This window comes from Archocentrus centrarchus, chromosome 9 (genome assembly GCF_007364275.1).
Source record: "Archocentrus centrarchus isolate MPI-CPG fArcCen1 chromosome 9, fArcCen1, whole genome shotgun sequence".
In the NCBI taxonomy this organism is placed as follows: domain Eukaryota; kingdom Metazoa; phylum Chordata; class Actinopteri; order Cichliformes; family Cichlidae; genus Archocentrus; species Archocentrus centrarchus.
The window spans coordinates 15,322,826-15,333,737 of NC_044354.1; the positions used below are offsets into that span (position 1 = coordinate 15,322,826).

The 10,912-nt window shown below is 42.6% G+C and overlaps 1 protein-coding gene across 1 annotated transcript; it reads left to right on the forward strand.

Annotated features, from left to right (window-relative positions):
• The first annotated feature begins 691 nt into the window (after positions 1 to 691).
• On the forward strand, positions 692 to 9,784 carry rgmb (repulsive guidance molecule BMP co-receptor b). Its single transcript, XM_030736929.1, has 3 exons — positions 692 to 1,176; positions 4,893 to 5,452; positions 7,366 to 9,784. The coding sequence occupies exons 1-3, from the start codon at positions 1,059 to 1,061 to the stop codon at positions 8,122 to 8,124; spliced, it is 1,437 nt and encodes a 478-aa protein (XP_030592789.1). The 5' UTR covers positions 692 to 1,058; the 3' UTR covers positions 8,125 to 9,784.
• Positions 9,785 to 10,912: the final 1,128 nt, after the last annotated feature.

Sequence of the window (10,912 nt, forward strand, 5' to 3'; positions counted from 1 at the left end):
TTGCTCAAGACCAGTTTTTAAAAAATTGCAAGAAAGCCTGGCAAAATATAAAGAAATGAGGGTTATCAGTTATTTATATACAATAAATATTTGTACTACTAGGCTATTACAGCTTGCAAAAACCGTTAACATTTCCATACTACAAAGATTCCTATCTCACACAACGGAATAAACTACCTTCTGTAGTTTAGGTGTAAGGATTTTTTTCTTACAAATGCACAGAATGAATGAAACTTTGCATTATGTTTGTATTAGTATTTCTGTCCCATTCAAATTTGCAAAATGTTTTAAGATTTGTTTTCTCATAAAATTTTGTTTGGTTGTTTGTTTGATTTTTATCTTATACCGTCGACGTCCTTTTTGTATTATGTTCTAATGTTCCTGTTATGTGCGCAAATTAAATTAATTAAAACTAATTATTGTCTTCGGTTGATGCCTTTCACAACTCTGATTTTTTTGGTCCTATTTTATGGCCCCCCCCCCCCCCCTCTCTCTCTCTCTCTTTCTCTCTCTCTCGCTCTCCTCTCCCTCTCTCTCCCTGATTCTCTATCAGTTGTGGTATAGGCGGGTTTTCCGCCAGCAGGGTTTGGTTGATTCTCTATTGATTTGCTGGAGTGGCAGAGGAGGAGGAGAAAGTGAAATGGGAGGAGAGCAGGAGAAACCTCCGCCTGGCCAGTGAGGGAGGGAGGGATATGATTGTGCGTGTTTGGGACGAGAGAGGAGAGTGATCATAATCAAGGCAAAAGTCCGACCTGCAACGGGAGCGCACTTAAATCACGTGGGGTTTGGATTTGTATAGGGGAAAAAGTAAAAGTGTCGTCGAAGTGACTTCTGGTTCTACTTTGTTTTTTCTCTCCTTTCTTTGCCTTTCCACCCCCCTCCGCCCTGCATTCCGTGGAGCAGCTGTGTTTTAATGCCCCTGCGCACCCGAGGAGGAGAGGAAGGAGAGAAGAGTGAAGAAGAAGAGGCAGAAGAAGAAGTGAGAAGGCCTGGACACCACCCGTCCTCGCCCTTTGGAAGTCTGTCCACTCTCCCCTCCTGGCCCTGCATGGACGGGGATGGGGAGAGCCGGATGCTGTTGCCGCGGGGCTGAGCGCCTCACCTCCCCGTCTGTGGTGCGCCGCTTCCGGCCACTGCTGCTGCTGATCATCGCTCTGTGCTGCGGTGCTCACATAGGTAACTAATTACACTTTACTTCACACTGCAACACTTAAAGTCTCTTTCGGTCACAGTCTGAACTAATCTGGAATTTATGTACTTTCATATTCAGTGATGAACTAATTACTATTGAGTCCACCAGCTATAACCGTACTAACAAGATTTCTTTTCCGTCTCTTGCACTTGGTAGTGATGAAAACACTTTATTAGTTATTAAGCATTTGTAATGACTGTGTGGCTGATCCTTGTGTTGGGCCCAGTGCTGCCTGACAATGGCTCTCTCTAAAGCGGCAGTGCAGCAGTCTGAGCACGGATCGAGTTTCTCCTCTCTCCTGGGCCGTCATTCTCCTGTCTGCCTCTTAATGGCTCATGGAGGAGGGGGAGAGAAGGCAGGAGAGGACTACCTCTCCTCTTGTCCATATATATATATATAACAGATTTATTCAGTGCACTCAGTTCAAAATAGCAATCTATTCCAGAACTGCATCATAAAAAGTAAAAAGTTGTGCTGTGATTTAAATCTGGCCAAACCTGAATAAACAGGTTAGGTTGAGTTTATGCAGATTAATAACATCTATTATAAGAAATGCAATCAGGTAATCTCATTTAAGAATTGGGCCTAAAAATAAGTGTATACGTTCTTGAATAACTGACAGATTTCTCTTTATATTTGTGGATGTTTATCTTTTGATGGTCACCTATGGAAAACTCCCTTACACTTACCCAACGCTTGTTAGAAAAATGAATGAAACAAATGAAGAGCCTGTTAACACAAACCAACGTTAACGAGGTGTCTGCAAGGACTTCTGACAGTTTTAAAAGAATCTCTTTTTTTTTGGTGGCTTTTCAGTGGGTTTTTTTTTTGTTTTGTTTTTTTTTGCCACATTGTTTGCTGCTCATTTTCTGTCTCATAAAGACACAGAAGCATTTTGCATTTGGTGCAAAGAAAAAAAAAAAAAACTGGCAGAGTCTGAGTGTTTCTGTCTGCACAGGGGGTCGGCTGTCTGTAGAGCAGTCACACCTCCAGTAATTAGTTTAACACAGCACAGGCAGTCGGACAAAACCACCTCTGCACACACATTCTGGTGGGAACAGAGAGACCCACGTCACATTAAAGACCCTCTTGGCACCTATGCTACACGCGCGTCACCTGGAAAGAATGTGTATTTTTTTGTTTGTTGAGCCAAGCAGAATGTTTTATTTGTTAAAACTTGTTCATGTTTTGGGGTATTTAGATATATTTCTTTGTTGCTCCAGCCGCCAGCCCCAAGCGTCTGTTTAGACAGGGAGGAAGGAGTGTCTGAATTGGTGACTATTGTTTGCAGTGTCTAGTCGGCAAGGAGAGAGAGAGTGCATGCTGGAGTGATCTCCTGTAAAGCTTTGTAGCTTAAAGCTATAGAAAGGCTGTTTGTGTGATTTGAGCTCAGTATGCGAGAGGGTGCACACAACAAGGTGATCAATAAGCACTTCTAGAGCTATTCCCTCGGTTGAGAGATGATCCCAGTAGATCCTTTCCTGATCTCCAGAGATCAAAGAAGTTGGAGGCAGCGAGAATGAGAGGCAAAAAAAAAAAAAAAAAATGCTAAACCGAGCCATTGAGTTTCAGCTGGTTGATCTTATGACCTCTGTCTGATGGTAGAGAAGGTGCCTCAGGAAGAGAGGCGGCAAGGAGGTGAGGAGGCTGGCCAGGGAACGAGGCTGAGGGGGCTGAAGGCTGAAAGCAGAATAGTGCTGAAGGATGCAAGTGATTGAAGCTAAAAAAAAAGAAAGAAAGAGAGAGAGCGCGAGAAAAACAAATGATATGAGAGAAAAGAAGATTCAAGACCTGTGGGATGATATTGGATGTGAGGAAGATGTAGGACATGGAGCAGCATTGTAGGCAATGTTAAACACACGAGTTACGCATCCTCCTCTTAACAATATCTTGTAGCCAGTAGAGTATTCATCAGCCTCGGCTGTACATGACAAAAAAATGAAGTGTATATGCAGAGATTGGATTTTCTTTTGAAAGTTCAGCTGTGAATACTTAGACTGTTTAAAAAAGAGATCAGAGGAGACCGAAAATAAGAGAATTGTGCTTTAATGTGTAACGTATAAATATTACAAACATTATCAAGCACCATATGGAAATCATAGTTTTTTCATTTTAGGGAGGCCAGAGTGCAGGGTCAGCATGGGAGCCACACAGTTGTGTAAAACATCAGCAGAAGCTTGCTGTCAGTAAGGTTTATAGAAGTCAAAGGTTTAATACCAGAGTCCCGCAGTTAGGAGTTCAGCTTGCGTCTTACTAAGTCTGGGAAAATATTAGTGAATAAGTGCTTTTGTGCAGCAGCTCATGATCCCGATACCTTCTGAAAGAGAATAAACCCACCCTGATTAGATTGGGAGCAGTATTTGGGTCCTGCAGGCTAGATTGGAGGGAAAGAAGCAGGCTGTTGGTGCGCCAGTCAAAGACACAATGTGTCCTCAGTACTCAGACCGTCTGTGCAGAGGTGGCTGGCCTGGGAGGCAGCCTGTGCGTGTGTGTGTGTCTGTGGGTTTGTGTCAGTATTTAAAAGTTAGGTGAGAGATTCTAAAGCATGGTGTGAGTGAGGGTCCGTACCTGCACCCTGATTTATAAAATTCAGAGCATTACTGCCCCCATTTGGCAGCACCGCACTCCTTCATGCTCTGACATCAGATAAACTGACAAAGAATAGCGGACGTGCGCTGTTGGCTGGTTAAGTGATGGAGCAACATTTAAGTGATCATTTCTGTAAAAACTCATGCACTTTCTGCCTTTTGTTGGCCATTAAGAGACCATCATCTAAAGATCACTGACTTTGTGTGGTTAACGGAAGTACAACCAGCATTCTTTCTAAGATAGCTATTTGTGTGTGTGTGTGTGTGTGTGTGTGTGTGTGTGTGTGTGTGTGTGTGTGTGTGTGTGTGTGCGCGCGTGTGTGCGTGTGTGCGCGCTGCTCATACACTGCATAGCCTCCCTCTCTCTGGCCTAATCTAATTGGAACACGTTGTGACTGATGCATTAGGTCTGGTCTCTAATCTCTTTCTCCCTCTATCTTTCACTCTCTCTCTCTCCGATGATCTATGATACAAGAGGCGACTTTGACCCTTGTTACATTTAGAAATGTAGAAAGAGATAAAACGTCAGGGAAAGCTGTTTCTGATGGGTACACGAGGTAGATTTTTGATTATGCTTTTTCTCTACAAAATCCACACGGGCTCACAAACACAATTATTCAGCACCTTTCTGACGAAGATTATTAGCTTCAAAAAGTTATTGTGTTGCGTTTGTATGCACAGCACAGCTGCATTGTCTTGCTCCCTTTGTCTATAATCTGTTGTATGCTTCTTGACTATATAGACACTTTTATCTCACTCCTTGTGGTAAAACATGCTTCATCTTTCCTCTCTAGTTGCTCTTTGGTTTATTACTCTTCGGGTTTATTACACTCACAGAGCGGCACTGCTGATTGATCCAGACTTTCAATCAACAGCTGGTTCTTTTTCTAGTTTTATTAGACTGTAAAAGACTTATATCATTGCGTGTTTAAAATAAAAGCTTTCTTCACACGTAACCTTGGTAGTCTTGTGTGATTGCACAAACTTTTCCCTTCTAGGAAGATATAATTCTGTCTAGCTGACACCTAAATTATCAGTCATGCCTGTCTCCTTCTATCTGTGATCTTAAATTGCTTTATATCAGTATTTCAGACTCTGTGTGTCCTTTTCAGGTCAGTGCCAGGTGGCCACCCCTCAGTGTCGTATCCAGAAGTGCACCACTGACTTTGTCTCCCTGACCTCCCACCTGACCCCTGCCGTGGATGGCTTTCACACTGAATTTTGCAAGGCTTTACGTGCGTACTCGGCCTGCACTCAAAGGACAGCCAAGTCCTGCCGAGGAAACCTGGTCTTCCATTCGGCTGTTCTGGGCATCTCCGACCTCATGAGCCAGAGGAACTGCTCCAGAGACGGCCCCACTTCTTCTACACACCCCGAGATCCACTTTGAGCCGTGCAACTACCACAGTCGCACGCAGCACGCGCACACACACTCCCATGCACATGCTCATGCTCATGCACACTCCCACACTCACAGCCATGGCCACAGCCACTCTCGGGCTGGGTACCTGTTTTGTGGGCTCTTCGGTGACCCACACCTGAGGACATTCAAGGACAGCTTCCAGACTTGTAAGGTCGAAGGAGCATGGCCTCTCATTGATAATGATTACCTGTCGGTGCAGGTCACTAATGTTCCCGTGGTTCCTGGCTCCAGTGCCACAGCAACCAATAAGGTAAGGAACTGTAAACTGGCTTTTGGGCTCTTATTTTCTGTTATTGAGGCTGAAAGAGCCTCACAAGTGCAAGCAGGGTGTGCAATCTAGTTATATCTCTGTTTGTGTTTCTGTAATGACGTCTAAGCTACTTTTCTGCACGTCAGAATAAGAAATCTTATCAAAGTGAAACTGGAAAACACGCTCAGCCTGCTCTACTTGAGACTCATTCTGAGTGTCTCACAGGTGTAAGGCAAACAGCCTCGATCTTGTGACTCTTGTCTCTTGTGACTGAAGCAGTGTTAGAAATCTAACATGGTTAATGGCTGCGTATAGCCTGACCTTTAATAACATGGAATGAGATGTGTGAAAGGACCCACTGTTTACTTATGTGCGCCTTTGCAAGCACTTATGTGTGTGTGTGCCTCATAAGTTCACGAGTGGCACTCTTTGTGCTCTGCTTACAGCACCGTGTGTCTTAGAGGTCTCTGTACAACAGAAGACACTCACTCACAAGTACACACATATGCATACACCACTAAATGTATGGCAAACCACACAAGGTGATCTTTGTGGTGTTAAAGAAGCAATGTTGTTGTTTCTCCACGATGAGATGCACTTTCTAGCACAGTCGATAGCTTTAATTATTAAAGCACATACACACCCATGCATATACTTAGTCACGCACACACTGGCGGAAACACACACACGCACACGCACACACACACACACACACACACACGCACACACACACACACACACACACACACACACACACACACACACACACATACATTAAGCAAATAGTACAGCTGCTACACTTTGGAGCTGTAAGTTTGACCTTGTGTCAGAGGTGGGGCAAGTTATTAGTCACGATTATTAGGGACACACACACACACACACACACACACACACACACACACACACACATTAACAGCCCTCTAGGCTTAATGGCCTGCCAGGCCTCATTGCTCACGGCTGTCATATGAACAAAGCAGCCATTCACCGGAACTATGATGCTAGTGCTAACCGTAATGCTCACACCACACCCTGCATCTACCACTTCCAGCTTCCACTCACCACTTGAGCCCTGTGTGTGTGTGTGTGTGTGTGTGTGTGTGTGTGTGTGTGTGTGTGTGTGCGCGTGCGTGCGTGCGTGCGTGTGTGTGCGTGCGTGCATGTGTCAGCATGTTTGCATAGCTGTGTCAAATTGCGACTTGTTAAAAAGTCATTAAGTCATTTCTCAAATGTAGCCTGATGAAAGTCAGTAACCTGTGAAATGGGTGAGTGTTAATATTGTGAAAAACAGAGAGATGAAAATTTCTTCTACCTGTCATGAGATTTTTTTTTCTAGATTCATTTATTAATAGTTTAGTGCATGAAAAAAATTTATGTTTTATTTTTCTGACAAGAAGATACTCAGTTACATCGTAAAAAATGAAAAGCAAGACCAGAAGCCGTTTTTTTGCTTTACTTAATCATAATAACTATCATAATAATAAGCAGAAAGTTACTGGTTAGTTGGGGTTGCAGATTGTTATTATATTTATTAGCAGTATTAGTATTTTTTGACCATCTTGATCTGCCAGCACCCAAAGCAAAGCCTTCATATTGTTTTGTTCAGCTAGCTGCCTGCTTCCTCAGCACATTTCATTGACTTTTATGCATGTGAAAAAGAATAGAAGCAAATTTTCGCAGTTGAGAAGCTGAAACCAACAAATGTTTGATGCTTTGCTTCAAAAATCATTTAAATTAATTACAAAATTATCAAATTAATTGCTGATTAATTTATTTTCAGCTGACCTGTTAATTAACTGCTCTATTCATGTACTTGATGAAAGTTGGGCCTCTCCTATAGTTAATGACTTGGTAACTGTAAACTGAACACAGCTGAAGTGTTCCCCTTAGTGACCTGATGCTCTTCTGTTGTTTAGATCACCATCATCTTCAAACCCTACGAGGGTTGTACAGACCAGAGGGTCTACCAGGCTGTCACAGACAACCTTCCCGCTGCCTTTGATGATGGAACCGTGAGCAGTGGGGATCCCATCCACAATTCTGCTAGTGGAGACGGAGCAACCGGGAAGGTCCGGGCTCTGTGGATCTCTGAGCGCAGCCCAGGGCGCCATGTGGAGCTGCATGCTGGCTACATTGGTGTGACTGTAATTGTTCGCCAATTGGGGCGCTACTTGACCCTGGCGGTGCGGATTCCAGAGGAACTGGCTCAGGCCTATGATGCCACCCAGGACCTGCAACTCTGCCTGAATGGCTGTCCCAGCGGAGAACGCATCGACCAGGCGGGACATCTCCCCCTGCCCCTCTCCCCTCCTGCGCTTGGCCTGCAGCTTCAGCAGCTGCGTCACCCCAGCTACTCCTCACAGACACAGACATCCACCTACGGTTCCACGCAGGTTTTTGGTGTAGAGGGGGCGAAGGAGCGCTGCAGGGAGCAGCTGGAGGTGGAGGACATTTACTTCTACTCCTGTGTGTTTGACCTCCTGACCACCGGGGATGCTAACTTCACAGTGGCAGCGTATAGTGCCCAGAAGGATATGGAGAGTCTCCATCCGCACCGGGATAGATGGAGGATCTACCCCCGCAGTTTTGCCACCTCCTTCTTACACTCTGATTCTCAAACTTTCAAACTGCTTGCCCTCCTCCTGCTGTGTTTTCTGAGCACTGTTTTGATGTAAGAGTGGGAGTCTTTGTGTGTGCCTGCATGCTTGTAGGCCTGGCTACGTGTGTGCACTAGAAATAGAATTTTGGAAGTTTCTTGCTGAACACTGATACTTAGCACTGGGTCCTCTCTCTTGCAGAGAGGAACCATCAGCCTGAACAGTTACTTGGAATTAGAAGTTTTTGGGGTTTTTTTTGTTAGAAAAGGTGAAAGATCTCCCAGTGGGCACAGGACATGCTGCCAACACTAACTGCATCTTACATGAGAGAATCAACTCTCTGGAGGTAAAAAAGAAAAAAAAAATAAGCAAGACGTGATGATGGCGCTACAATCTGTCTTCAACTTTGTTTAGAACGCAACTGACAATGACACAAATGTTTCTGTGTGGTTAAAATGACTGTAAATAGTTCATTTTGTCTTCAGTGCACAGTGTAATGGAGTAGAGTTTGTTTTTATGCCATTTGATGTGACTTTTTTTAATACCTCAGACAGAGGATGAGGTTTTTTTTGTTTGTTTGTTTGTTTTTTAACAAAAGCACTTTATTTTAATTTTTTCCACAAATCCACATCAGTGTTTTTTTTTTTTGTTTTTTTTTTCCTTTCACTTGATGTCCTCCACAAAAACCTGCAATGGCTCAAATTATGGAGCTCTGCAATTTGGTTTTTGATCTTCTCACAGTAAAAAAGTAAGTCGAATAATAGAGGAGATGCCTTTTTTGTTGTTGTTGTTGTTGAAGTGCAACACGTACTAGCCGATTTGCCTCAGCGTTTTATTTTAAGTCAGTCAATGTGAGCTTTTCTGTTGAATGTATTTTGAAACTTGTCACAGCAAATGCCATCAGTACCACGTTGTTTTTCACACCTGATTTTGACTGTTTGTGCAAGTCTGTGTGTTTGTGGGTGCTTCAGTGTTTTTAAATGTTCGAAAGTGTTTTCATTTCAGCTGATTCACATTAGAGGAAGTCCCAACTTTTTTCCCATGATGCTGTGACTTTACAGGCTTGTGTTTTTTTGCTCAGCCTACTTTTTATTAATATAATTTGAGCCAAAGACAGCTTTTTTTTTTCTTGTCTGTGCAGCAAAAATCAAAACTCAACACCAAACCAGCAGCCTCCGCCCTCTTGGAGTCTTTTTCTCCCGAGTTTTTAAACTTACTACTGTAGATTGGTTTTGTTGGAATTGACAAGCTGCTCCTTGTTGAGATACATGTAAGATACTGGAGAGAAAACAGTGCAAATTACTGAAGAAACCTCATCACACTATGCTGTGTTATGTGCATCAGCATTGTGTTTTGGGAATTTGATACATGGTAGAGGTTTCTACCCTCAAAAGCCTATGAGCCTTTTGAACATGTAACATTCTCTGTAATTACACCCAGTTTGTTTGTTGCTTCATCTCAGTTTTTGGCATTGTGGTCTTTTACAACAAGTGTGAGTGAAGAGTGACTGGTCAATGTTGAAATACTTAACTTATTTATGAACGTAGTTCCCTGTAGAGGAAGTTAAGCTCCATATTCTTGCTGTTGAATAATAATTTTTAAAAAAAATGTCAGATGTGATTGTACTGCCACCTAGTGGTGCTCTGTTGATATGTCAGTGTGTTACTCAAGGCTCTCAAAAAAAAAAAAAAAAAAACAAAAAAAAATTGAAGAAAAAAAAAGTGTGTGTGTTTTATTTAAAAGAAAACCCCAATAAAGTCAAAACAGTCCAGTTTTACTTCTTGTTTATTAATTTTACATTTATAGGAATATAAAAAGAAAAATGAGGATACGAATAAAGTAAAATGATATTAACGTGTAAACTTTAAAAAACTTTGAACTAAAAATTACCTACAGGAGTTTAGAGTTAACTAAGAGTGAGGCTATACATATACCATCTCAGAGAAGCACATATACATATTTAACAGAAGCATTAAGCCATCTGTCTGTGGTTAGCTTTCGATCAGATACCGGGTTTGGCCTCACAAACTCGATCTGTTCTCAACTGCCAAAGGCAGCAACACCTGGGATGTGTGTGAAAAGGCAGAAAAGGCGCGACTTTAAGCATCACAGCATACTCCTGTCATCCTGACGGTGGATCGTTTCCCATTTGTTTCATCAAACCATCTTTATGAAATCAACCATATTGGTGGGAACATACTCATTATCTTCCAGTGGAAAAATCCCCTCTGTGAGGACTTCAGACCAGAAACAGCTGCCCAATCTGGGTTAGTTTTCTTGTCAAGGTCACATGGTTCATGAGAAACCCATTTCCACTGATCTGAAAAGTCAAATACACCGCTCAGAGTTACATAATCAAATCAAATCAATTACACTAATAATACTCAATGACAACCCTGCACACAAAGGTACATGCATATGCTGTATGATGCTGTGTTTAGTGCAGTGACATGGTGCTCTTACCACTTGATAACAACATAAATGGTCATCAGAGTGTCAAAGACGAGGATCTTCATGAGAAGCAGCCTCATAATCAGTAGAACCACTGTGTTTGTCCATACGTCAATATCTGGAGAGCAAACCACACAGACCAATATAACATAGTTCCCTTTGTGTCACAGATATATTGAGCAAAAACAAAATTTTACCTTCAATTTTTTTTTCTTCAGAGCATGGTTTGTCTTGATGATCTTAAGCAATAAAAATGCATTAAAGACTGAGTGGAAGATAATTCTAGCTCCAAATTTACAACCATTTAAATTTGGTTGCATGAGATCATCTTTACCTGATGAGGTGATGCGGCGTTTCCTCTTGGCTTTTGAGTGTCGCCTGCGACTTACAGAGCAACTGTATGATGGCCAGTCTC

Bases quoted from the DNA above. Each gene is read 5' to 3' on its own strand.
- rgmb (XM_030736929.1), top strand. From the start codon at position 1,059: ATGGGGAGAGCCGGATGCTGTTGCCGCGGGGCTGAGCGCCTCACCTCC. The intron at 1,177-4,892 runs GTAACTAATTAC...TGTCCTTTTCAG, and splicing joins GTGCTGCGGTGCTCACATAG to GTCAGTGCCAGGTGGCCACC. The intron at 5,453-7,365 runs GTAAGGAACTGT...TCTGTTGTTTAG, and splicing joins GTGCCACAGCAACCAATAAG to ATCACCATCATCTTCAAACC.